Consider the following 27,839-nt stretch of genomic DNA (forward strand, 5'->3'; position numbering starts at 1 on the left):
GAGCTCAATTTTTACCATTTTGTGATTGAAACTTAAATACAAAGAAATACACTAGTATACCAGATGTTCACAAAAATAGACCCTTGTTAATAATAGAGACTCCATTTGTTGAAAGAATAAAACTTGGATCTAAGAATCTTTTCTTACACATGAATGCCGAATCTGTTAACAACATGTTTGACAGCTCAGTGTTGACCAAGTTATGTCTTGGAGAGCTCTATCAGTAGGATTTGCATACATTTATGTTTGAACTTCATAAGTTTATAAGAAACAGGCAGTGACCCAGTTTGAGAAACAGACATGTAAAGAAAACTTTTCAACCAAAATCAACCCTGTCTGTATGTTTACTGAAGAGTTGTACCAGCCAAAGGCAGAGGAGAAAAGTGCTAATTCTGACAATAGAAATCAGACCAGTAACTTTCCCAGTGGTCTTTTCATGAGAACCTAGCTGGGTTGTTACCATATGATACAAGTGACTGTCAGTAGTAGGTGGGAGAAACAGCAACTCTTCAATCTTCTATTTTCAGGATTTCACTGGAGATGTATTTTTTTCTTTCAGATCCTGTGTAAATGGTACACTGGTATGTTCTGCCACTCAGTTATGGCACGGAGATAGAATATTATGGGGAAACAACCACTTTTTTAGGTAATTGTTGATGTTCATGTTCCACCCACTTTACATTCAGTCTATTTTTTTTCTTTTGTTATTCTAGATAAATTATTTTATAAATTGAATTTCCATTTTTTCTCAGAATCAATTTACCAAAGAGGAAACGTCGAGATTGGCTGAAAGACCTTGAGAAAGAAACTTCCTTAGGAGAGCATGATCTGGATGCAGCTAGTGAAGCTTCTTCAGAACCAGACTACAACTATGAGTTTGCACAAATGGAAGTTATTATGAAGACCCTGAATAGCAATGGTAAGGAAACTGCCAGATAAAAATGTTCTTTTGGATTGTCTAACAAATTCAGCCTGGAACTCAATTTCTGGGTAAAACAAGCAGTACATTTGTTCCAGGGGCCTTTGGAGATTTATTTTACAGAAACAATGTGTGTGCAAATACATATATATGAAACATATATTACTATATAGATATGTAAAAAAATATATGCACCTAGGTATAAATACACACACAGGATAGTAGTTGGTTTGTGCCCTGACACAATTTTATCAGTACCTCTACTCTCTTTTATAGTGCAGTTGAGTTGTAACCATATGCCTGTCAAATTATCATCCAAGTTTACTAAGTTCTTGTTTTTGTCAGTTACTGTAGAAAAAAAGGGGTACACCATATATGGTTCAGTTAGTTTCATCCTCCTTTTTGTATCAAATGTTACTGATGCCATTTTAACCTTATTAAAAAAAACATTGAAATGATGGCAAAGCAATAGGCAAATGCCAGCTTGTTTTTCAGCTCTTGATCAATCTTAATATTTCATTTAGTCTTTTTTAAAACAAATTGTGATGCTTTTTTGGATCAACACTATAAGATAGAATATAGATAAAATAATGGTAAGGTGTATATAAAACAATATGGCTTTTTCATGATTTCCAGAAGGCAAGTCATAGTTCATGTGATACAGTAGAATATAAAGAAATGCTGAAAAACTTGGTAAACTATGGAATGCTTTGTACAGGTTTTAAATACACAAAATCAGAGAGGCAAATACCTTGGGGTTTGGTGCCTGATCAAGAAGACAGAGTAGATGGTGGTTCATTGCTTTCTGTTCTCCTTTCTTCGTCTCTTCACAGTATTTCCATGGTTTGCTGTGGTTTGCATTTGAAATACAGCATTTACTTTTTATTTCGTCTCCTCTTATTGTTTTACTTTGTCTGTTTTGCCATTGAGTACATCATGATGGTTTCATATGTTTGAAGCCACAATACTTTGCAGATTTTTACAGTTTAATTTTTAATGAGGTTGCTTGTGTGAGTTACAGGATCAGGTCACTTAAATTGATATGAAATTGCTGTTTGATAACAGAAATATTCTCATTATGATTCACTCATACCAGGAGATGAATTTCAGATGAATCTGCCATCCTGGTGGTCTTCAGTGTTGTCATCCCTTGTGAAGACTCTGTTGCCCATTTTAAGGCCTCAAACCATCTCATATCTGTACCAAATCTGGGACAAAGGTTTTGAACTCAATTGGCTTGTGCATGAGGCTGCTGGAAAAGTCTGAAAGCATTAATTGATGCTTGATCTGCTTGTTACTAACTGGAGATTTGACTGAAGTGTATCAGTCTATAATGAGTCAGTGTTCTTTGAATAAGGGGTCACATTTTTTGGTTTTCATGTGTTGTTATCCAGCTGATTGAAACAATTCTTCACAACATTCCAAGTGTCTTTACATTTTAGTTCAGTAAGCTTTTCTGATTGTGGTCCAGGCTAGTCTTTGTTTTGGTTGGTTGCTTTCTATGTCTTGGTCAAGAACAGTTTCAGACCTTGCCATTCCTTAAAGCTCTTTCTTCCCTACTGCAGAGCAAGTGTTTGCAGCCATACATGTCACACTGTTTCAGAAGGGTCATATCCCAGTTTCTACTGCTTCTGCTCACTCCCACATAGGTGGTGCTTAACTAAATTGGAGTAGTTAGTGATAATAGAATGCTGACAAAACAAGTGACACTGAGGATCATAGCTTGCTCTTTTGATTTGAAGTTAGATAAACAGAACCTAGCAGCACTTTCTCAGTGCTAAAGTACCTTTTTTCCAACGGGCTTCCAGTTTGTTGTGAAAGAAGTGAAGAAGCTTTGTTAGAGTACCATTTATTTATTCTTCCTTAAAATGAAAAATAAATATGATTAAGGAGGAAGAAATAACTAAATGACTGAAGACTGTTAATTCTATTGCACATATTTTCTGGAGAAGTTCTAAGAGGGGAATGGAGAGGTATTTTAAAAATTTGATTAGATCATTATTTTATAATCTTGTATAGATACAGCCCAAAAGCAATAGGGTTTGGTTTTCCTTTGTTTTGGTTTTTGGATTCCTCCCTCCTGCTGGATTTGTTTGAGAATTATAATCCTCTTTAAATAAATATCCTGGCTTCTCCAGGGTGCAAACACATTTGTTTTTATGGCATGTAACCAGTGCAACAGTGTCACAGACTCCATCCGGCTCCAGAGAACCTCTGAGGAAAATGTGTAACTTTGAAAACTGCTGTAAAGAAAACATCCCGATTCTTTCCTTCCTTCAGCATGTTAACTTTCTTTGTGGGATTCTGTCAGCTTTGTACTGCTACTTTGTGATGCTGGTCAAACACAGACTGCATCAAAGAAGTTTACTTTATTCTTGTATACTGTGCAGTGGTTAAGTAAACAATGTGATTAGGTTAGGCAGCTTCTCATTTTAGCAAACAAAACTGTTACAGCTCAGGGAGAGGATTTTCATAAAACTTAGCAAAGCAGCCTGTGTCATAACCCTCTTCTAGCTTGCTTAGACAAATATACTTGCAAGAAATGTTAGGGAATTTATTCAGCATCAGTGTGACTTGATTAACAGATTCCACATGTGAATTAAGTAACATTATACCAAGGTAATAAATGCTGCTCATCCTGTGAAGAAAATACATCTTTGTGTTCTGTGTTAGTAGTCTTATGATTTTGCAGGGGATTAACTGCATATGAATATTTTTTCAGGGTCATTGAACTTTTGTTACATGAATATGTAAAGGATTGGGACTTGGAACTTCAAATGGTGCATGGAATTTGCTGTGTATTTGGCAGGCACTGGGTAGAAGCTTCCTTAATTTATTTGACTTTCCATGAGGAATCCAAAATTGTAGAACGTGGTGTTTAGATTTAATTTAAACACGGTTGTAGTTCTTTTGAATTGTAAAAAATCTTAATTGCTTATTTCTTCAAATTTTACCTAGATAGTTAATAACTCACTCCATATTTTACTTTTTTCCTGTGACAGCCTTAAGGTTTTCTCAGTAAACTCTTTCCAAAGAAGTTTTCTAAGACTGTGACTTTACCTTTCGCATTACAAGACAAGCATAATCCGCCTTTTTTTCTTTTTTTCCCAAGCAGTACAGGATTATGTTGCAATTGGAAAGTTTTATACTATGTTCTTGCATCTTGTTCCAAATATTTATCATGGTGTAATTTGATCCTAAGGTTGTTGTGATCCTGTCAATCTAGGTGGCTGAAAAGTTTACTTTTATTAAAAAAATCTGTTTCTTGAACTCATAGCTGCTCTTTGAGCAGTTTAGGAAAGTCTCATCTTAATGAGTCAGCCGTAGATTAATTTCCTGTGTTTGCAAACACAAAGGAGGGATGGAGGGATTTTAATTTCTTCCATGTCTCTGCTCTATCATCTGCATAATACCTGATTTTCTCAAACATTCTTATATATAGCTAAAATTGGTTTGGGGAATTATGCAGCAAAGCCCCTGTATTTTAAGATAGTTCTGGTGTTATCTGGAGGAGTTAGGAGGATCATGATGGTGCAGATGAACATTAATAATTTGGTTTGTAGTCCAGAATTTTAGAACTTGGTTCAGTCAGGGTTTTTTTTTTTGCACTGTTTAAAGCTAATAATAGCTAACTTCTTTCTGAGAATGTAATGTACTAAAAAGTAGTATTTCCAGTTATTTTAAGGCACTTTTATGCATCACTAGTTTGCTATTTGGTTGCTATTTATACTGACTGATTTTTAACTTTGTGCTTTATAATTACCATTGTGGTGGTATTTGTGATGCCTTTGTGTGAAGCCAGTGATTTCTTCCATGAATAAGGCCAGGGCCACAGAAGCAACTTGCAGAAGTGTTCGCAAAAAGCAAAGGGAGGATTTTAGTTTATAACTAAATCACACAGATGTATTTTTTGGTTTTGTGGGGTTTGAGTGGCACACCTTTAGTTCCAAGATGGAGCAGTGTAATTGAATCTAGGTTTATTTTTCTCCCTCCTTTGCAATAGACTGGCATTCTTAAAAGTTGCAATAGCTTTTTTTTTTTTTTAAATAATGAAATGGAAGAGGTATCACAAACAGTTATTTTAAAACTGAAGTTCTTTGCATTTGAAAATCCTGGCTCCTGGCATGTCATAGAGCTGCAGTATTGCTTCCTCTAAGAGTCTACCACTCCAGCTTTGGAACCTCCTCTCCCTTCCTCTTGTGGTGTACAGAATCAGCAATCTGTTGGTGGTGTGCTGTCACTCACTCATCTAGACTGGTCCTCTTGCAAACCACTTTTTTTTTTGCTATATTTGAGCTTCCAGGGATGTGTGCATGAACCAGGTATATAGACTGGTAGTACATAGAGCCTACTCTATTAAATGGCTCTTTCAGAGGCACAGGCATGGGACCTAACCCTGGGAACAGACAGAATAATGTTTCATTCATTTGAATGCACTTCAGATTTATCCCTAGCTGATTGACACAAGCAGTCTTTTCAGGATAGAATATCCAAACAGATATTTGTTCTGTGTTGATACCAAGATGAAATGGGGTTTGTAAAGCTAAATGCAGAAGCCCCCCCAGGACATATTTTGTCTGCCTCAGTGCTGTGCAGCACATTAGTGCAGTGTGATGTGTGACCAGTCAGACCGTTTGTTTGTCTCGGTTTTCATCTGCAGCTCTCCAACGTGTTTCATTCTCTGCCAAAACAGAGAAAGTACATTGCTTTTTACTTCCTTAAGTCGTTTCCTCCTCTGGTTAACATCATCTTCCCTTGTATTTTGCTTTGTTTTCTTATTAATTTGTTTCCTTTTCCATCCATTTTTTTTTCCTACTGGGATTCTGGAATATATTATAACTACACAGCACTTAAATGTGCAATAGACAAGGGTCTTAACCATTGTTCTATCCTTTTGCATGCCATTTATTTTTTAATTTTAGTTTGGATTTGTCTATTTAATGCAATATTTAATAATTTGGTGTGCAATTTGTGTTTGCAGACTCTGGGGTATGTTGATTGCTGTTACCAACTAAATAATGGGCGTCCTGTAATGCTGAAATGGCATTTTCTCAAGTTTTCTGGGGGTTTTTATTATCTTTTTTCCCCCCTTCCGTTCTTTTTAGATCCAGTACAAAATGTGGTGCAGATCTTGGAGAAGCAGTACCTGGAGGAGAAGCGGAGCGCTCTGGAGGAGCAGCGGGTGATGTACGAGCGCGAGCTGGAGCTGCTGCGGCAGCAGCTCTCCCCAGAGAGGCAGCACCAGCACGGTAGCGACAGGCTCTCCTACACTGCTCAGGCTGCACAGCAGAAAGTCAATCTCTGGACCGAGGAAAGGTGAGAATACTGGAGTTAAAGCAAAGTAGTAAGAACTACAAAGGGTGAAAAATGTGGCTGGAACCTTGCATCCAAAATCAGTAACTCTTTTTGTGGAGTTGATGTGCAGAATAAGAGCTACGCTTCCAAAAGTGTTAGCATTATGTTTAGGGCTGATGTTTAACATGTGCAAGATTTAACTCACAAAAGACATAAAGATTTAATTTTTTTTGAGCAGTATTATAGGTTGGTTTTCTGTGTGATTTTTTGGTTTTTTTCTTTTTTCTTTTTTTTTTTTGAACTTGAAAACAGCTTATGAAATGTTTGGTTTAGCAAGTATTGTTTTAGATCATGAAAGAAAGGAAAGAATAGTGCAGTAAGGTAAATTTGTCAACTAAGACTAAAGAGTCCAGTAAAGAGTATTGTGTTTTGCAAGCATGCAATGAGAGCAGTAATACTTTGCAATCAAAAAACCATAAAAAGTACAGAGAATGGGGATCCGTAAATGCTTGTACAGTTGTGTTCCTAAAGTTAAGCCCAGCTTTAGGAGACAATTGCTCTGGTTGAGCTGCTTAGGAAGTTAAAGGCTTGCCATGAGTGAATTGGCCTCTTTACAAAGGAATAGCAGGCGCCTGAATGTAGCCTTGGTGAAAGACCATCATGAGGTTTGTGGGAACAGTTAAAATGCAGTCTAGGAAGATGTGAGCAGAGCAGTTTTGACGATGGAAGAAGCTTTCTCTTGGTGTCATTGCGAAGGAGAGAAGGATGCCAGCTCCACAGAGAGAAGTTCAAGGGGCAGCAACAGCAACCGAGATGATTTAAGTTTTCTGAATACCAGTGAGTATTCTGTCATGGGGCTAATTCAGCAGGAGGAATGTCTTGATGTTCTAACAGGTTTCTTGTAAATTTTTTTCATCTGTTTCTTTTAAAACAGAAGCTTCCTTATTCACTCAGTGGGGTTTTTTCCCATATGTAGTGAGTTTGAGTGCTCTTTTTTATGTAATTATTTTTGCCTTATTCTTCACCATTAAAAAACCAAATCAATTTACAAGAGGGATCTATACCAAGATAGTCAACATTGGTTTGCAGCTTTCAATCGAGAGTGTTAGAAATAGAACAGAACGGATCTTGGTTTAGTTTTTGTGCAAGATTTTGTTTTGTAATTTCTGCCCAGTTTAGCCTGGGAAAAAAACCTAAACAAATAACTAACTGTTGACCAGCAATGACTAGAATGTTTTTCATGGCGAGTGTAGGGAGAAGTAGTTCTATGATTCAGCATTAATTAAAATAATTTTTTGCCCCTAAAAAGCTAAAAACAGAATCATTGGGAACTGAATGTAACATGTCAAAGAGTTATGGTTGGGATTTGCAGACTCTTTTAGAGCTGCACAAGGAATGCAGAATGAGAAGTGTGTTAGCTGGAGGCCTTTCTATTCAGAACTCCTTTGAGCACAGCAAGGCCATCCAGAAATCATTGATAATGTACTGCAGTAGCAGAGAAGAGAACTGGGCTTACTGGCAGGGGAGGCAGTACCTCTGAAAAGATGCAGCAGAAGGGAAAAGGAAGTAGCAAAAATACTTGCCTGTCCTTGAGAGCTGTGAAGAGAAGATGGTAATTGATTCACTTAAAATTACCCACCATGACCATGTAATCACAAAAAAGAGAATCTGGAGTGATATCAAGGCTAAGTGTTCCATCAGCTTTCACTTCTCAGTAGTTGTTAAATGTTTCTGAAGAGGAGCTGTGCTTTGAACAAGAAGTTTTGCCTCTGGATTTCATGGGTGAATGTTTTACTCTGTATAACTGTTGAACTGCTTGAAGCCTGTACTTTGCTGCATTGTAAAGAAGAGGAGAATGGATTCTCTTTGGAGTGATCCATGAGGAGTCTGATCATGTTTTGGTGGCGCTGCCATTGAATAAGCAGTTTTCTGAAAGAACTCATTATCATTTTCCTGTCCTCCAGAAGACCCTCTTAGATATACTTTTTATTTATTTGTAGCTCTAGAAGAGGTTTCGGCTGCTGAAAAAAGGGGGGAAAAATGAATCGTCTTAAATAAGAAACCAGAAAAAAAAAGTCTTTGAGTGGTTTCTGCTGTAAAGACATGGCAACATGTTGCTGAGAGGATGTTTACCAGCCAACTGGCCAGAGGGCAAAAAATCATGGGAAGAATGGGAAGACTGGATGTGAAAAATGTGCAAAAGTTCCAAGAGTCTGGGTTGCAGGGGATTTGATTGGTGCAGTCTTAGCTGCCTCTCTGTTGCTGTTGCAAATAAAGCTGGGCTCTACTGGATTAATTTGATAGGTATCAGATGTGGGCATGAGGCAGTATCTGTCAGATCAGCTGGAACACATTGCACAGAGGTTATTCCCACTTTCTGCTGACTGTGGAAGGCCAGATGATACCTGGCCTGGTTTTAAATCCTATTGGCATAAAGTTAACCCATTATAACTTCGAACAAATTTTATTTGTTGAGGTGGTTGTGAGTGTCAGTTGTTTCTCCTTGTCTGGCTTAAATAATTATTTCAGGATTTCATGTTCAATGAGTATTTGCTCCAGTTAATACCCTAGTGGAGCTTGTCATATGTTTAATGTAGTGAGAATTAAGAAATCCTGTCTGAAGTGCTTTTTTTTTTCCTTAACTTTCTGGAAGGGTTCTGGCACAGCTGTATGCAGAAAAACACAACTGTTATAAGAACTGCCCATAATAATTGGTTGAGTTACTTGTAAGTTTGCCTTACAGTCTTAAACCATTCCTTTCTCTAGAATGTAGCTAATACTGGTGTGGGAGCCTCCCAAAAAACTTTCAAGGTGCTGATGTCCCAGAGCTGGTGTCCCAAATAAAAGAAGTGACTGGCTGTAGCTGGGTCCAATGGCTCTTACAGCACTCACATGCAGATAAAAGCTGCCTTCTGTTTTCCCAGTTAGTTGTTTTACAGTGGCTGTAGGTGTGGTACACTCTCAGTATCAAATACTTTCTTGTAATTAAGTTCTGACTACCTTAATTTGCCATGTGAATCCAGAATTATGGCTGACTGTGGAATGTGTCACTCATATGGTCTGGAATTGCTTATTTAATTTTGATAGCCTGGATAACAGAGGCAAGAGGCAGAGAGAAAGGAATTTTCCATCTAATGCTGGGAGGAGATATGGAGGAAGTTACTAAAAATCCACTGATGGTAATAGCTATTTAAGACCCAATAAAACCACTGTTGCAAACCTTGGCTGGGTAGGGGAGAGAGACAGAGCTGCATGTTTTAGCATTTTGAAAGCACTAAAATTCAGGGCTGCTTGCTAACACTGCTGGTTGTTTACCACTTTGGTTATGGTATCAGGGGACTGTCAGAGTGTGGTTTGAATTAGCCATTCCTTGGGATTTTTTGGAAAAAGATAACTAACCACTCAACTAGAATTCTGTTGGTGACTGAGAGGCATGTTAGCAGCAGGCAAACTTTGCCTGTGTTCATAGGAAGGCCCTTGTTCCTCCTACAGTTGTGTATAATTTAAGGTGTTTCATAGAAATGAGAAGTGCATGTGCTCAACATGTACCATATTTCAGTAGGACTTTGCATAGAAAGGCTAAAAAAAATCATACGGAGGAAGCTGGTGACTGAAATATCCAAAGTTTGATCTTGAGTTTTATAAAGGTGATGAGACACAGTAAGTGCTGTTGAGATTACAAAGAAGGCAGAATGAGCTTTGCTCAGGGGATAATCATGATCATTTAAAAAGGTAATTTAAAGATGAGAATCCCAGGTGAGGGCATATCTGAGTACACAGGTGTATGTATAGTATGTGTCATAGCAGGTTTGCCAGGTGTTGCATTAGTGTAGATTTGCTCAGACAGGCCTGAGAAACCTCTTTGGAATTTGTCCAGAAACTGAGTGCACAGGCTTTAATCTCTGCTCATTCATATGTTACTTAAAAGATACCTTGGGTAAATAGGATTTAAGTTTTTTTATTTATATTTTTTAATGTGTACGCTTGAATAAGTGGAGGGAGGTCTGTGGTCACTGCAAAGCCCTTGGAGTGATACAAAGCTGTGGCCTGCAGTGAATGCAGATTCTAACATTATGGTCTGAGGAAGAGCAAGTTTTATCAAGATGAAATCTCACATGTTGGGACTGGTAGATTCTTTGGAACAGGACTCCAGATTAAAGGGAAAGACAGCTGCAATTATTTCATTTCTTGAAAATTTGAAATGTCCTCAGGGCTTTAAACAAATCATCACTGTACCAGCTCCCATATTACTGTGACCTTTTATTTGGGCATCACCATACTAGACATGCCTCAACAGTGTTTGTTTAATATATGATCACTGCTTTCCCTCAATAAAATTGTGTGAGTGTTTTGTGTTCACTGACACAGTGCTATTCAGCATTTCCTCTTAAACTTGTTTCAGAAAAGCCTTTGTTAGCATCTCTATTTGCAGCTTTCCAATAATAGAAATAGGTTTCTGTGTATTTTTCATGTTACCTACTGCACCACAGGGATGAATTGTTTCGACAGAGCCTGGCTAAACTTCGAGAGCAAATAGTAAAAGCAAATACTCTGGTGAGAGAAGCAAACTTCTTAGCAGAAGAAATGAGTAAGCTAACAGATTATCAAGTAACACTTCAGATCCCTGCTGAAAACCTCAGTGCCAACAAAAAGGTAATGATAACAAAGAATGATGGAAAATGTAGCTTTGTGGCTAAACTTTGTAGACATATATAACATTCATCCAGCTTGAGCCAATAAAATGTTACTTTTGTTAGATTATGCATGGGCAAAATAGAAGCACTACCTGATTAATATACTGGAAGTGAGTAATTAAGTAAAAATGGCAACAGAGCATTAAGTATGGCTCTTGCTGTTTTCAGCTGTGTGAACACCATATGTGCAATGCATATGAGCAGACATTTGTGTTCTGTTGCTGCAGAACCTGCATTTTAGTTATATCTGCAGAAATTAATGGGTTTTGTTGCAGTTTCCTACAATTTTGTGTCTTAAAGGGTTTTACAGTGCTGCTGTAAATATGATAGCAATTAGGATAATATACTTGTCCTAAGGGCTTTGACTGAGTGTGTTAATGTTCCTGTGGGAATGATCATGTTTGAGAAGGATAAAGAGATCTGGATGCTCAGAGATGTGTATAGGCCATGCTGTGTCTGAGGACAGAAGTAGCGTGACTGGCATGCGGAGAGAGGCTGCAGGGTTCTGTATTTTATTCCTTTCTAGGAATGCAGTTTGAGTGAAGAGTTAAACTACTTACATGCACATTTCCTGCACTGATTGTTTTTTCTTCTGATTTAGAGGGGTGCAATAGTAAGCGAGCCTGCAATTCAAGTGAGAAGAAAAGGAAAAGGTACTCAAGTGTGGACTATTGAGAAACTAGAGAACAAATTGATTGATATGAGAGACCTCTATCAAGAATGGAAGGAGAAAATTCCTGAGGTAATTTATATATTTTTGAAAATGGAATGGATCAAAGATTGAGTTTGCTTTCATATTAAAAAAAGATTGAGTTTGCTTTCATATCACAGGGTTTAAACCCTTTTAATATGTCATAGACAGCAAGTGCAATGACTTTGTATATGAAAGGATAGGGAAATATGTTTAAAAAAAAACCAAAACAAACAAAAACCCAGAAAAAAACCAGTATAATACTAAATATTCAAAATCCCCACGCATAATAAAACACAGGTATGTCCTATCTCACTTGTGTTTTCAGATGTTAAGTGTGCTGATGTCAGATATAATTGTGGTGAGGTAGTGACTCACAATGCCGCTAAGAGCATATGTTTACCTGGCATGCAGGTGACCACCAGCTCTGAATGGAAGTAGCAAGCTGCATTAGAAATAAAGTTATTTAGTGTGTCAAAGCTAACAAGGGTGCTGCTTAAGGTGCAGAATATAGGAGTGGGATAAAACTTGATTTTAAACTATGAAATATTCTTTAATTTCATTTGTATATTTCCCAGCCTTAAAGCAGGGAAGAAATCAATTGGAGATACTTGGTCTCATCAGCATTTCTGTCATAACCAAGTGGTATTTTGTGAGAATTTAAGTAGCACATTAGCCTTGACAGATAGGCATGAGATTTGCCAAAAACTTGCTTGTTTACTAGAAAGAGACATGATATTTGGTATTGCAGAAGACATCATCTAAGTATCCAGGTAGAAGTGCATAGGTAATACATCTTACTGTCTAGTGGCTGTTAGGAAGCACCTAAATTACTTGTATCAAGAATCATTCTCAAATATATTTGAACAATTCTTGTGCCTTTGTTACATGCTTTGGACGGGACAATGGGAATCTCTAAAATCATAACACAGGGGAGGTCAAGCACTTCATCTGTGCCCATTGAAGACAACGATGATTTTGCTGCTGACTTTAGTAAGAACTGATAGCACATATTTGAATACATTATGTCTGCCTGAGCCAGGATCATTCTTTCCATGACCTATGTCGTCCATAATGCATGTGTTCTATGTGCTACATAGAAACACGTAGGTCAAATGCATGTGTTGAAGATGAAAGAGGAGAAGAAGGGAAGGAACTAACAAATTCACTGAGGAGTGCATATCATGCTAGGAATCTGCATGAATTCTTTGTGGCTGTATGGGGAATGCTGCAGGTGTGATCTCAGCTCTATGGGAGTCATAAGAACACTTGTTGACTTAAGTAGGAATCATCCTGCACCTTCCCTTTGCCCTTGTAGTGGTAGCCAGCAGCCAGACCAGCACAACCTCAAGATGGTTTGACCTCTCATAAGTATAAACAGAGCAGAAAACATGAAACATCTTGAAATCAATGACTACTGTGATTTGTCATGGTAAAGTCTGCTTTGCCTTGACGTTGCTAAAATATGCAGGTCATCATATTATTATATCCCTTAGTAAAGAAAGGATTGTATAATGTCTCATCTCAAAGATTTCATTTCAAATTTGTAATATGATTCTAGTCTCTTTCTGGCTGTGTAACAGGAAGGAACAAAGATGGGCAGTGGAGTCATTTTTGTGCCACAATACTTTAATACTATGAGGTTATTTGGTCTCCTGTTCCCACGCTGGTGGTCTTCTGACATCTCATTATCTCTAAAACAGATAAGGAAGCTGATTGGCAAGAGAGGTGATCCTTTCTACGAAGCACAGGAGAACCACAACTTGATTGGTGTCGCCAACGTGTTTCTGGAGTGCCTTTTCTACGACGTGAAGCTGCAGTACGCTGTGCCCATCATCAGCCAGCAGGGCGAGGTAAGGCCGGGCTGGGCGTGCTGAGAGCTCCTGCAGGAGTCTTTGTGCTCCTTGTGCACCAGGGCTTTAGCAAGCAAATGGTGCCTGCTGTCTTGTTCCCCAGTGAATAAGTGTTTTTCAAGTGGCCTTGTATGTTCTCTGTGTAATTGCCTTCAGGTGGCAGGGCGGCTGCACGTTGAAGTAATGCGTGTCACCGGATCTGTCCCAGAACGTGTGGTGGAAGGAGATGACTCATCTGAGAACTCCAGTGAGAGTGGGAGTCTGGAAGTCATGGATAACAACGGAGAAATTATTCACCGAGCGAAAAAGCTCTCCTGTAGGGTGCGTGAGAACACCTGATGAAGTTTACAGTTTCGAGCCTCTGTAACTATGTAGTCAGTCTGATGTAAAGTACTAGGCTATGTAGACTATTGCTGGCTGAAGAGTCTCTGAAAGGACTCCTCTTTTTCCAGCTCAGGGTAGGCCAGTCAGTGGTTTCCAGTGGTTCATATAATTTGTTTTAGTTTCCAGTAGATGCACATCTGCACCATAAATACTGGTATTACAAGGACAATCCTTTACAGACACAGAAGGGGAAACAGTTTTTCCCTGTAACTAGCTCCTGTAGTTTGATCATCTAATGTAGTATCTATGGGTGGTGTATGGATTTAATTTCTTCTGTGATGAAGTATTTCATTCTCCACTCAAGCTTATCAGCTTCCCCCAGTGAAACATGTACATGGGTGAGGTCCTTATGTCTACATTTCTATATATGCAAAATCATATTTCCTAAATGGGAACATCCTTACTGTCCTTTAAAATTTCTTCTTGGCTGTTGGTCTTCAATTTGCAGTTGAAGAGGAAACAGTCATATTCATGACAACATCTGTTTTGTCTCCTCAGGTAAAAATAAAAGAAGCAACCGGACTGCCACCCAATCTCTCCAATTTTGTCTTTTGTCAATACACATTTTGGGATCAATGCGAGTCAACAGTAGCAGCACCAGTAGTAGATCCAGATGTGCCTTCACCTCAGAGCAAAGATGCTCATTTTACAGTGACCTTCTCTCACTGTAAGGTAAGTATTTTTATTATGAAACAGTGTTACCAGGAGGATCATACCTTTAGAGAAACTGTTTGAAGTCTGAGCCTTGATTTACTAGGGGAAGAAGAAGGAGAGGGTCAAGTCATATAACTAATGACTTTTAACTATGCTTAAGAATGCCTTAATATTTCACTTCATCACTTCCTCAAAATGTAGCAAAAGGAAAAGATGTTTTGATTAGGGATCTTTTAAATTCAGATGTGAATTTAATGTGTGGAGAAATCTATCATTTATATAATGACAGCTGATTATATACTTGTTTGGTAAGCTCAGTAGCTTAAAAGAGATCACTGGAGCTGAGACATCACTTTTATGATGAAATGTGGTATGCAGGAGCATGAATTGCTGAGATGATGAGGTTTTACAACTTTCATGTCCAGAGTGGAGCTTTGTGATGTAAACTGTATGGTTGATCAGGCAGGAAGTTAGTTGTTTGTGTCCTTACAAGCCAGTTGAGGCGATACAATTATTTAATATGGTTAAATGTGATTTGTTTTTCTCATTGCCAGGACTATGTGGTGAATGTCACAGAGGAGTTTTTGGAGTTCATTTCAGAAGGAGCTCTTGCTATTGAGGTGTGGGGTCACAGATGTACTGGCAATGGCAGCTCTGTTTGGGAAGTTGATTCTCTTCATGCAAAAACTAGGACACTGAGAGACAGGTACAAATGTATTACAAATGAATGCTTCCATCAATTTTTTATAAGTTTTGTAGTACCTGTGGTGCACAAATACTTTGAGGCAACCATGAGTTTTTATGGGGATGTCTTTTTAGATGGAATGAAGTAACTCGAAGAATAGAAATGTGGATTTCCATACAAGAATTGAATGAGATGGGTGAATACACTGCAGTTGAACTCCATCAGGCAAAAGATGTAAACACAGGGGGAATTTTCCAGCTTAGGCAGGTATGTATCTTTTCCTTGCCATCTTATTCATGCTTAAATTAATTTTTAAATTTTATTCTTAGGTTTTCTCTCTCTCTCAATTTCCTGCTTAGGGTCATTCTCGCAGAGTTCAGGTGACAGTGAAACCTGTGCAGCATTCAGGAACGTTGCCTCTCATGGTAGAAGCAATTCTTTCAGTCTCTGTAGGTGGGGTGACTGCCAGATCAACCAGACTGCAAAGGGGCTTGGACAGCTACCAGGTAAGGTTAATTTCTCAGTTTAGTGTGGTTCTGCTGTTCTGGACCCAACTCAACACAGTTCCAAAAGGGACCTTAGCACACTGGTACATGATTTGCAGCTTTACACATGCTTGAGGTTAATACAAGTAACGTGAGCCTGTGGTGCTAAACCTGTTTTTTTTTTTTTTGCTTATAACTCAATTTATAACTGATAAAGTACGGAGTATGGCAGGACAGAAGGAATATGGCAATTGTTTTTACCTTTGTGTAAAGAGGTGATTAATACTAGATTCCTAGTGCTATTAGTTTTCCTCCCTTCCAGAGATGGTGAAAGTTGAGGAGGGGAAAAGCAAAAAAAAAAAAAAGAAGAAATTTATTGGAGAAAATGTAGTGAGATACTATTTAGCTTTTTGAAAAGCACCAAGTTGTGATTTTATAAGAATCAAAACCAGTTGTCACTGAATGTGAAAGGGCTATTCCACATAGCCAAGGAAGTCCTTAAGAAGCATAAATCATTTCAGCTGATATTGGACAAATTCATATTGGAAATAAACCATGATTTTAACCGTGATGGCAAAGAACAAGTGGAATGGGCCACCCAGGGAAACAAGGTGCCTTTTGTCAGAAGGTTTGCATTCAGTTCCACAAATAATTCTAACATTGAATACAGATGAAACTGTAAAACTTGAGATTAGTGATCTACTCGCTCAGTCATTTTTCTGGGACTGGATTCTGTGGTGATTTTTTTTTTTTGATAAACATATTCACTAATACTCAAATCATTGCTGACCTGCTACAGTGTAATGAAAAAGAAATTTTCTACCTTTAATAAGACTAGTTATTTGAGTGTTGTGATTTTAACATTTTACAAGTTTGTGCAGAAATGTTGGTATTTGTGTTTTGGGTTATTTCTGTTAATTTCTGTTGAGTGAAATGCATGGGTTTTATGTTTTACAAAATGTATTTTCTCCTACCAGAAGGAGGAGGATGATGGTGGTGATATGGATAGTTACCAGGTATTGCTGCTCTTGCTGTCAATCCTGCGGCATGGGGCACAGCTAATGCTAATGGCCAGCAACTCTCAAATGAACAAGCAAAAGCGGCTTTGAATACACACATGCTGTGCATTTTAGAGGCTACCTGAGCTATAAAACACTGCTATTTCAGTTACCTTGTGACTTTATACTCTTACAGTGTCCTCTCTTCTCTAGTACTCTGCAGTCAGCTCTCCTAACTGGCTACATGAATTGCTATGGGAATAAAAGCTTTGAAACTTTAATTTAGGATGAAAGCAATTTCTGATGAATATCACAGGGAAAAGAACCAGCAGCTGCAGGCATCTTTTCCAGGCAAATTATGCAGCATAAGATATTTTGTTTGTTTTCTAAAGAAAATATCATAACCCTTTATGTTGTGCAGTTTTCTGAAATGCTTGAGTGAGAGTGGAGGATGTGAATGGGGGTAGATACAGAAGCTGCAGTGAAGCAATTTTCTTTTATCTGCACAAAACCCAACCTTGACCCTGTTTTCCTGTGTGATAAGGCGCAATTTAGACAGTGTTACAGAAGACTCATTCTAAAAGGTGACAAAGAGCAGAAGAGGAAATCCCCCCAAAGTAAAATAAATTTCAGATTTCTACATAGAAGACTTTTTTCTAATAGGCAGTCCAACAGAAGTAAAACCAGTTAGATGAGAATGCTGACATCCCTTAAAATGATGTGTTAAGTTTCCTAGCAATCTCAAAAATATAATTTAAGGTACTAACTTCTTGCGGGCTGTTTATGCGCTTCCTGACATATCACAGAGAAGAACCAACTGGATTTTCTGTGATACCACAAAGCATGATTGCATGATGGGTTTTGTTTGCATGAGAAATCTTTTAATTGCACTGATAGCAGCTGCTGGCAATGGAATTTTGTGCAGGTTTGAGGGTGTACTGACCTGTCTAATCTTCAGGAGAACTTACGATCAACTGATGATACTGGGTTTTCCTCTTCCATATGCTATTCAAAAGTTTGATTGCCGCTTCTGTGAGTAATTAGCCCATGGTGTGTAATCTGTTCAGCAGCAGAGGCAGTCACGTTTTCTTTTCTCCTGTTGAAATCTGAGACTTGAAAGTAAATAAACTTCCCTTCATGGGTGATGAGGTACTTAATCAGTGTGCATGTCATTTGGGGGAAAAGAGTTTTCTGCATTGTGCAAGCCATTTAATATAAATTCTGATTAAATTACCACAGAATTCTCTGCCCTTTATTCTTACCCACGTAGTCTCGTGCCCTTCTTGTCTGTTTCCATGTTAGGAAGAAGATTTGAACTGTGTACGAGAAAGGTGGTCCGATGCATTAATAAAACGCAGAGAATACTTAGATGAGCAGATCCAAAAGATCAGCAACAAACAAGGTTTGTGACTTGAAGTCTCTATCATAAGTGCTTTATGCCCTATACCACAAAAAGTGTGTCTCATCTGTAATTCTAATCTCTTCCACTGTAGAAAAATCAGAGGATGATATAGAACGAGAAGCCCGACTGGTGGAACAGTGGGTGGGGCTGACGGAAGAGAGGAATGCAGTGTTTGTTCCAGCACCAGGCAGTGGAATTCCCGGTGCCCCCGCAAATTGGTATGTTCAGAAAAGCCACTTGAGTTGCCAGCTTTTTGTACATAAAATGTGCATTCTGCAAGGTACAAATCTAAGGATGTTTTGGAGTGTTCTCCTGTGATACTACAAACTGCATTCAGCTGACAGAAAGTTTAGGTCAGGTGCTGTTCTGAATGTAAGAAAGATTTGCTTAGCTAAGATATTATATGAAGTAGCTTTGAAATAGCTTTCAAGGTTTGAAAATCACCTTTGAATATAATACAGTATTTTGCAACTTTATACAATTGGGAAAATTATTCAGTAGTTTGATTCCTTTCAGAAAAGGAATGATTGAAAGATGAATGGTAGAACACGTGATGATGTCATTGATAAAGGCTAGAGAGGGAAGAAACTGATTTCAAAGGATGTGTTCTCTGTTTCATCTGAATTTGTAATATATTTCTCTTTAGTTTCATTTAAATTTGTGTTTTGATGAAGATCTTTGGAGCTGACATGCAAAAATGAAGAATTCAAAGTGTTAGGTTTGGGAAAGGGAAGGCAAAAAATGCTCTTCTAATCAAGAGTACACTAATGTCTCCAATAGTATTCAGAGAATAATGTAGCAATACTCTTTTCTTGCCATTTTTCCCCTTATCCACCTGAAACATGCTGTGGACATATGGCTAAAAGTGTGTTCATGGATATAAAGACTGCCAGTAGTTACATAGCCAGTTGTTTGGAGGGTTGCTGAACTGTATGTGTGAGATGACTACAACCAGTTAACTTGGTATGGAGCAGAACAGGATGTTTAAAACTCTGGTCCTCACAATAACTGCCACATGCTGTGTGGTGTGAATTGAGTTTTGACAAAGCTCTAGCTGTAGCTCTGTGTGTAGATAAACAAAATGCTGTTTGTGCCACACAGGCATTCAGAGAAGCCATCAGAATTTTGATAGCTTTAGCCATTGGTTACAGTTAATGAATATTGCATGGGGATCTGTTTGCCCAAATTAGCTTAGGTGTATGAATTTGCCTTCTTTGTTGCCAGCAGTTTGTTTTGTTTCAGGATTCCACCTGCAGGAATGGAAACGCATATACCTGTCCTTTTCCTTGATCTGAACGGTATGTTGTAAAATCAGATTAAGAAACTTGTCGAGGGGGAAATGAGATTTAGTTTGGGTCAATAAATGGTTGAATGGAAGAATGAACTTGAAAGGTGTAAGAAATCAAACAAGTCCTGGCAATGACATTGTCTGATATGGCTTTTATAGTGCTTCTGTTTTTTTCTGGTTGTGTATGTTGGCATAATTAAGCACAACTATTTTAGAATAAGGATTAAAGTCAGGGAACACAGTATCACTGTACTCAGTGATAGGCTGTACAACAGAAAATATGGTAAGAAAGCAAGCTTAGTTCGAATCAAACAGCAGATGAGGAAGTCCTGTAAATGTTTTGACATACAAATTCACATGTCATTAAAGCACTGATAGAGAATTTCCCAATGCTTTCAGAGCTTCTTCCACTGATATTTGTGTAGAGTTTTAAACAGCTTATTTAATGAACACTGTGGTAGGGCAATAATGAGCTTTTTTAAGTCTTCTCCCTTTCAAGGTATTTAGTTCTAAATGCGAGAAGAATACTGATATATATTCTTAAGACACAGATACACTGTGTAAGTAACAAGAAACTAGAGGTAGCTCCACATTTAAGGACTGTTTAGGAAGCAAGTCTAATTAAAAACCAGAACATAAAGCACAAGAGGATCTGTAGGCCTTATCACATCCAGCACTGGAGTGGCCTATTACACATATTTATATAGGCCATGTGTCAATAACCTGCTTTAGCTGATACTTTTGGAAAGTGAACTACCCTCTTCCTTCATCTTCCTTGTGTGCTCACAAGGAATGGTTTTTTTTGGTGTGGTTTGTGGGTTTTTTGGTTTTCTTTTTTGTTTTTTTTTACCGTCAGTAGAGATTAGCAGACAAAAAATCAAACAGGATATTTAAACAGGTTCATTGTGTCATTGCACACCTTTTGTTTGTTTAGCTAAAAGTGTAATGTAGCCAGAACTGCTATTCTCAATTTCTTTTGTATGCTGAAATCATCTGCAAATGCTGCATAGTAATAAGATTAATTAGGGTTAAATGTATTATGAAATATGGATAGCCTGGATTGCCTCTATATATTCATATCCTTTGGTATAAAACTATTTCATTCTTTGCACATTTGTTTCATTAGCTGATGACCTCAGTGCCAATGAACAACTTATAGGTCCCCATGCATCAGGAGTTAACTCAATACTACCAAAGGAGCATGGGAGCCCATTCTTTTATCTGCCGATCATAAAACACAGTGATGATGAGGTAAATTATTAGCAGCCTCCTTTTTGACAACTGCAGCTTGTGTAAATGCTTTCTTCTTATGTTTTATTTCCTATTTCTATGTATTTATTCATTATTGTTATTATTATTATTACCTTTTTGTCTTAGAAGTACCATCTGTATCTAGTGCTGCCTTTATTTTCCGGCCTATTTATTCAGAATTTGAGAGGATATGACTTGTTAGCTCTTTTGCCTTAATTCAGAGATGACAAGTCTTAGCTCTTGGCAAAGAATAATTCAACTGCCTGACTTACAATCCCTTTTCCTGCTTTCCTCACCCCTTCATCATTCCTCTTGCAGGCTCTTAACTCTTCAGAGAAAATGACTTGTTTTATTGTGTGCACTAGGCAAAGCTTAATACTTAAATAAAAATTATTTCATTTCTAGTTATTAGTACAAATTACTACTAATTATTTTAGTTATTACTACAAATTACTACTAGTAATTACTGGTTTGGGAATTGTTGGAAATTGATGGTTCTGAATCCATTTTGGAATTTCTTAACTGATGCCTTCCATGTCCTGCAACCACTCAGGCCATTGTTTAAGAGACCGTTTCCAGAATAAAGAGGACACCAAGGTTGGGAGAAAGACAGAGGGAAGGAAAAAAGTTCTGCAGAATATGTGCAGGTTTATTCTGTCTGGGCTGTTAACCTAATCCAACATAGATGGAAGATTTTACATTGAAATTAATGTACTTCTAATATAGTAGCAGTAGGATTCCTTCATCCTGTCTTTCTTCTGCTTTCCTTTCTGTCTCCAGCCATGTGAAAATTTCCTTTTCGGGCAGGGTTTGCACAGTGCAGGGATTGTGGGCATAATTGTTTCCTCCAGTATCTTAACACCTATTTTATGAATTTTCTGAAAAAATTCCTTACTATGAAATGGAGGTTTGTTTTCACTTTGTTCAATGATGGTGATTTTTCTCTCATGTTTTACTTCATGTTAAATCATTGTAAATTATACCTGTTGTTAGAATAATAGAATATTTGATTACCCTTTTCTTCTTCCACTTAATTTGTCTGCATAGGTTTCAGCCACTGCTGCCTGGGACTCTTCTGTCCATGACTCAGTGCACCTCAATAGGGTAACTCCTCAAAATGAGAGAATTTACTTAATAGTGAAAACTACTGTGCAGCTCAGTCACCCTGCTGCAATGGAACTGGTATTACGCAAGAGGATTGCAGCCAACATTTATAACAAACAGGTAATAAGTTTATATATTCTTTTATTCCTTGTTTTGTTTCATATTCTTAATTTAATGAATGTGTTTTCTTAGCTGCTTTCTTAATTTTGAGAGTCTGGTCTCCCCAGTTGTTATGAGAGAGAAATGAAAACTAGATTTTTATAGGTTGCACTGAAGTTGTGCACTGGTGTATTTCTTTGAACTGTCCATTTTTTAACTGATTGAACTTAGTAGCATTATATACTGAGCACAATGTTGTAAAGACTGCTTAAAATATCATAAATGCTAAAAAAAGTAATTTAATAAATTACTGTTCTGATGGGCTTCATAATCAGATTTTTCATTGCACCTTTTTATTTCTTAGGATGTCATAAATAATAATTATCAAAACAGTAACTGAAAATTACTTTCTTTCTAGAGTTTTACCCAGAGCCTGAAAAGGAGAATATCCTTGAAAAATATATATTATGCCTGTGGAGTGACTTATGAAATAGTATCCAACATACCAAAGGTAAATCACAGTATATTTCTCTGGCAAATTCACAGAAACCAAGAGAATTGACCTACTGCAGTGGGTGATACTGATTAGAAAGTAAATGTCCTGCTTTGCTGGTATTGGGCAGGTTGCCAAAGTGGATATACTGAAGTTCAGTGTGAGATGGTATTTATCTTTAAACAGTTGAAAGCTGTGGGGATTTTATTTTCTCCTCTACTGTATTTAAGTGAGTTTTTGTAGTAAAGTTATTTTTGAAAGCCTGTTAGTGTCTACAGGGAAAACATAGAGAATACTCAGAGGAATGTTCAGGTTTGTGGAAACAGAGTAACTGGGAATCTGAGTTCACAGGAGTATAAATTACTTTTTATAGAAAAAAGCTTGTACAAGTTGTAAATGTACTATAAAATTTATTTTTAAAGTAAACAAACTGGACAAATGAAAACATAAATAGTCTTGAAACCCTGTAATTGTCACTTTGTTGTACTACTTAAATTTTAAACTCCAGGGAAATCACAGCATGTTTTAAGATTTGGGAAGGAAATTACATTTCCTTGCCTAGGAAGTTGCCATTAGTTGAACCTTAACATACACAATTTCAGGTTATATATGCATTTTTTCTAGAAGTGATTTACTATAGCAAATGCTCAAAACTTCTCCTAAGCTTGATCTCTTCAGCATCATTTGTATCTCTATGGAACAACCCTGGATCATTTACTGTAATTAGGTTTGCTGATTAAGTTTAAGATGCCCAATTCAAATTCATTTCTGAATTGAACTGGTCTAAAAAAGTGAGATAAAACAATTGGCTTTCCTTTTTGAAACCTTGGATGGTGTAACTTCTGCTTTAGGCTACAGAAGAAATTGAGGATCGTGAGACCTTAGCACTGATGGCTGCAAGGAGTGAGAACGAGGGCACATCCGATGGCGAAACCTACATTGAGAAATACACACGTGGTGTGCTGCAAGTGGAGAACATTCTGAGCCTTGAACGGCTGAGACAGGCAAGGAAAAGGCATTTCTTGCAATGTTTGCACTGGATTATGTGAATTCAAGAGAAGATGACTGATCTTTTAAAAATACTGTGTGGCTTTTTTTGTTTCAGTTGTTTTTTTTTAGAGATCATTGGACCGATAAATGTAAGATGAAGTTAGTTCTGTGAAATACGAATTTCCAGTTGTGGTGGATGTAGTAACTAAAGCTAGCAATGATGTAGTACTCAGAACCTGAACAAGCAAAGGCCAGAGAATGAATTTCAGACAGAAGCTTCAGTGGTTGTGTGTGCAAATTAAGATTTGTGAATGCAAGCCCTGATTGCTGCTGTTAGCTACACTGAAAAAAAGTTCCTATCCTGCTTGCTCAGTTCTCCTGAGGAGACCATGGCATTGCTCTTAGTGTTTTGTTCTCTTTACACAGGCAGTCACTGTCAAAGAGGCTCTCTCCACCAAAGCCAGGAACATCCGCAGGAGCATCAGCACTCCGAACGTGCACAATGTAAGGACCCTTCCTCGTCAGCACAGATGGGGCAGGGGCTGCTGTCTGTGTGCTGATGTAATGCTTGCACAAGGAGATAGGGTAATGATTACTATGGTGCTGGGACTAACCAGCCTGTGGGGAAGTGGACATGAAGTGAAATCCTGTCTCTAAAATTGTCTGTCCTAGGAGATAACAAATTTATCAGGAAAGAGGGAGGGTTAGTTGAAATTCTTCTCCTTGTAAAAAGGATATTCATTTGGGAAGTAGTTCAGGATGACAACTGCCCTGATTCAGATTACTTTTACCTCCAAATTGCTTTAACTTTTTTCATGGTATAAGGGGTAGTTTCCATTTTATGTGTTCTCTCACTCACTCATACAGCAGAAACGTAGACGTCTTTATACATAATCTGGTCTGAAAAGAGAAAGCAGGACAGTTATTAGAACTAAATGATCATAGTGTTTCCTCAAGGTATTACATCTCCCAAATAAAAGGTAGGCATTTTGTCATTCTGTCTGTTGGTGTTCCATAGGTGTCCTGTAGTCGACTGGATCTTTCTGCCTGTGATGAAGATGACAAGGTATGGAAACGTAGCAACAAATAGCTCACATTCTCAGATTTCCCACCCCCACCAGAAGCAAGACATGTTTGAGAATTTAGGGAAAAAAAAGGAAAATAGAAATAGTATTTAAAGACTTACATAATATATCTTCAAAATTCTGCACCCATTACATATAATTTTGCATTAAACCTTATCATTCTTCTCTGCTTTTCATATTAGAGTTTTATGAACTGATATGTAAGAAACAGAGCAAAACTTATTCTCTGACCAGCTAATTGCCTTTAAAACAATGAATTTCTATGTGTTAGGAAAATTGTCTGAAGTCAGTAATTGACATACTTTTGGTTTTTGGGGTTTGGTTGACTCTTAAAAAAAACACCTGAGTTTCCCTATTGATTTTTTCCACATTTGCCTGCATCATCATGCAGATTTATGTATTTTTATTTTTTTAGGGTTGGTCTGAAAGTCACCTAGATATATCTGACTGTTGTTCCAGTTATCAAGATGTGTCATGCTATGGTACTTTACCCAGGGAGTCACCTCGTAAGAGCAAAGATGGCAGTGGTGAGATTTCATATATGTAATGACAGTGCTGGTGGATTCTTATTTACTGTGTTAAACTGAAAATTAAATTCCCAGTGCTCTTTTCCTAATAAATGTGTTATCCAGCTTCTACTTAAGGAGCTAAACATAATCTGGAAATAGGAGAGAAAAGGAGAGATGCATAAGACATCCGGGAAAGAGGGTAAAGAGGAGGGCAGAATGTGCTAAATATAGAAATCAAAACTGTAGACTAAAAAAAAGAAAAAAAAACAACACCCAAAACAAAACAAAAAAGCACACACACAAGAACAAAATGCAGCTGCTTTTATTTTATGAATTTGAAGATGAAGATACTTTTTTTGAAGTGGGAAGTGTCCTTAGACAGATTCTTTACACAATATGTGGATATTGTCTGTGCCTCCCTGTCAGTGTGTCACAAGTGCCTTGTTTCCTTGAGGTCACATTGAACAGACAGTGCAGGTAGAAATACTGCTGCAGTAAAGTGGGACTGGGGGTTTATTAATTGCTTCCTTGCTTATAATTTCCTTTTTGGTCATGCTGGCTGTTCTGGATGGCTGGCTTGGTTACAGGGCGGATTTGCAGTCTTGTGGGCAGAGGTCAGGTGAGACACAGGAAGCAAAGAGCTGCTCAGTTCTATTTTCAAGGACACTTCCACTGATTTTATGACCAAGATGAAAAGGAGAAATGTTGGAGCTTCAGAATGGAAGGCGCAGATACTGCTGTTCTCTGCTTTCCTTCTGTTTCAAGATTTCTCTGAGGATCTCACTGAGCTGTGCATTATTTCATGCCTAGGCCAGTGGTTAAATACTTAAATACTGACATTTTTCTGTAGCCAGCAACTTTGTCAATTGCATGGCTTAACCTTCAGTTGTTTTGAAATATGATCTTGCAGTCAGGATATGAAGAACTGAAATACACTGTTTTTGCCTTTTTACCTAGGTGTTGTAGCAGAGAATTCCCATGCTTTAATGGCCAGCCCTTTTAAAGCATTTTCTCCCCAGCCACCAAAGTTTTTCAAGCCCTTAATGCCAGTGAAAGAAGAACATAAAAGGAAGACACCACTTGAAAGCCGACCTCTACTTAGTCAAGAGGTAATCTTTGAAAAGCACCTGCTTTTTTATGGGAGATGGAGTGGTTTTGTGTACTTGGCAAATCATTTGCATTTGTTGCAACAGAATTTTATAATTCTCTGGTAAAAGTATTCAGGTCACTCTTTATATCTGGTGGAGTTTTGCTTTTTGGAGTTTTGTTTTTTACCTGAACACAGGGTTTGTGGATTTGGGGGTTTTTTTACTTCTTGGTATGTATTCTCCGTTACAGGATACTTCTATTTTAGAGTAGCAGTAACTACTTTACTACCTTTACACCTTTTTCTTTTTATTCTTCTGTAAGATGTTGGTGTGTTTTTTTTAATAGATGAAATGTAATTCTATGAAACTATTCTGGGGTGGTTGTAATTTTGGCCTTTATTCCTACCCTCAAACTCTGGGAAGAGTGCATGAGTTCCCCTACCCATTAACTTGAATTTTGATGTCTGTATGGCCAGCATGGGTGTTTCACCTTCATCACATCTTCACACCTTTCTGACTTGGCACCCAGTTAGCGCCGTGGTCAGAGCTGTGGTTTGTGTGATGTGTTGTGTGTTTCAACCTTTGCAGAGCATGCCTCCATCTCAGGTGCACTGTGCTGGCTGTGCTGTGCCTGCAGGAAGCAGGGCCAGCAGCATGCCTGAGGAGAAGATTGTAAGTTTTGTACCACTTTCTGTCCCGAGGCCTGGTGGTGGGCTTGAGGCACTCACGCTACTCCAGCAGGAAAAAGTAGTTGTGAGGTGGAAATAACCACTTGTGACTGATTGTAGGTTATGGTTGTAACAGTTGCTTGCCTGGCTTGCAAATGCATTCTGTCTTTGGAAATAACTCTGCTGGGGTTTGGTGTTCTGTTTTTGTTTTGTTTTGGGTTTTAATGTTTATGTGTCATGTGTCTTGTTGGGTGGGGGGAGAGGGGAGGTTGTAGTATTTACAGGGCACAAATGATCAAGTAAAGGATGGGTTAGTGAGCCATGCTGTTGTCACTCTAATATACCTTGTATGTTACCTAGATTTTGTGACTATACCCCAGAGTAAATGGAATGATCCCATTTGGTGTAAGTAACCGTGCATTTAGGTGTGGGTACACTATAAAAGCTTATAATTGCCTGACATGGAAGTAATATGACTAAAATAAGATTGCCACTCTTAATTAACCTGCAGCCTGTCTTCATCGTAATTCAGGTGGAAATTGAGGTGGAGGGCTTTTGTTTTAATCTTCACTTGCGAAATCCTTTTCTCACTGCTGCTTCAACAAAAGGTGTATCATCATTTCTGCTGTATGATGGTTTTGATTTTGGGGCTGTGGAACATGGCTGCAAATACTTGCTTTAATCAGAGCTTTAGATTTAAAATTCAGAACCTTCAAATTATTTCCTGTAAGTCCTATGGGACACTTTTCCACAAAATTCTAGTGATGGGTTCTTCTATTCAACAGTTATCTTCATTCCTGCCATATAGCCAAGCCATTAAAAAACCTGTTCTGGGTTTCTCATGCTGTTTTGTCAGTTGTTAGATCAAAGTGTCCTGAGTATTCTACTGTATATATTCGAAGCTTGGCTGCTGGTTTTGGGTGGCAGCTGTTTTATTCTTGATCATGTTAATTTTCCATAAGGTAGCTGATGTGCTGACTTGCACTGAGTCACTGATACAAATAGCATGAAGGTATTTGGAAGAAAAAAATCTTCTAGTGGGTTGCAAAAACATCCCTTGGAAAAGAAATTGTACAAAACTTTCCATAGCAACTTGAGGGCAGTTCTAATCCCTTGAGTGAAAACAAAGTCCCACCCCATGCATGCCCTGAATTAACCCAGGCACTGCCTGTGCTACTTTCCACACATACACAGAAGCTTTCAG

At 38.0% G+C, this 27,839-nt stretch overlaps 1 protein-coding gene across 2 annotated transcripts in view; it reads left to right on the forward strand.

The window, feature by feature from the left end:
- KIF13A (kinesin family member 13A) overlaps window positions 1-27,839 on the forward strand; it is a 104,785-nt gene that overhangs the window by 69,021 nt on the left and 7,925 nt on the right. The window contains exons 15-37 of one of the 2 annotated variants that reach the window (XM_030944143.1): window positions 560-646; window positions 753-919; window positions 6,025-6,235; window positions 10,705-10,867; window positions 11,510-11,650; window positions 13,303-13,452; window positions 13,609-13,773; window positions 14,335-14,508; window positions 15,045-15,196; window positions 15,310-15,442; window positions 15,535-15,681; window positions 16,638-16,676; window positions 17,961-18,060; window positions 18,152-18,278; window positions 19,303-19,358; window positions 20,475-20,599; window positions 21,647-21,823; window positions 22,221-22,313; window positions 23,147-23,299; window positions 23,712-23,789; window positions 24,304-24,351; window positions 24,786-24,897; window positions 25,837-25,988. In XM_030944143.1, the coding sequence (XP_030800003.1) occupies window positions 560-646; window positions 753-919; window positions 6,025-6,235; window positions 10,705-10,867; window positions 11,510-11,650; window positions 13,303-13,452; window positions 13,609-13,773; window positions 14,335-14,508; window positions 15,045-15,196; window positions 15,310-15,442; window positions 15,535-15,681; window positions 16,638-16,676; window positions 17,961-18,060; window positions 18,152-18,278; window positions 19,303-19,358; window positions 20,475-20,599; window positions 21,647-21,823; window positions 22,221-22,313; window positions 23,147-23,299; window positions 23,712-23,789; window positions 24,304-24,351; window positions 24,786-24,897; window positions 25,837-25,988 (2,950 nt within the window). The remainder of the gene's footprint in view (window positions 1-559; window positions 647-752; window positions 920-6,024; window positions 6,236-10,704; window positions 10,868-11,509; window positions 11,651-13,302; window positions 13,453-13,608; window positions 13,774-14,334; window positions 14,509-15,044; window positions 15,197-15,309; window positions 15,443-15,534; window positions 15,682-16,637; window positions 16,677-17,960; window positions 18,061-18,151; window positions 18,279-19,302; window positions 19,359-20,474; window positions 20,600-21,646; window positions 21,824-22,220; window positions 22,314-23,146; window positions 23,300-23,711; window positions 23,790-24,303; window positions 24,352-24,785; window positions 24,898-25,836; window positions 25,989-27,839) is intronic. The other variant, XM_030944144.1, reaches the window with a different exon arrangement.

Source organism: Camarhynchus parvulus, chromosome 2 (assembly GCF_901933205.1).
Source record: "Camarhynchus parvulus chromosome 2, STF_HiC, whole genome shotgun sequence".
NCBI lineage: Eukaryota > Metazoa > Chordata > Aves > Passeriformes > Thraupidae > Camarhynchus > Camarhynchus parvulus.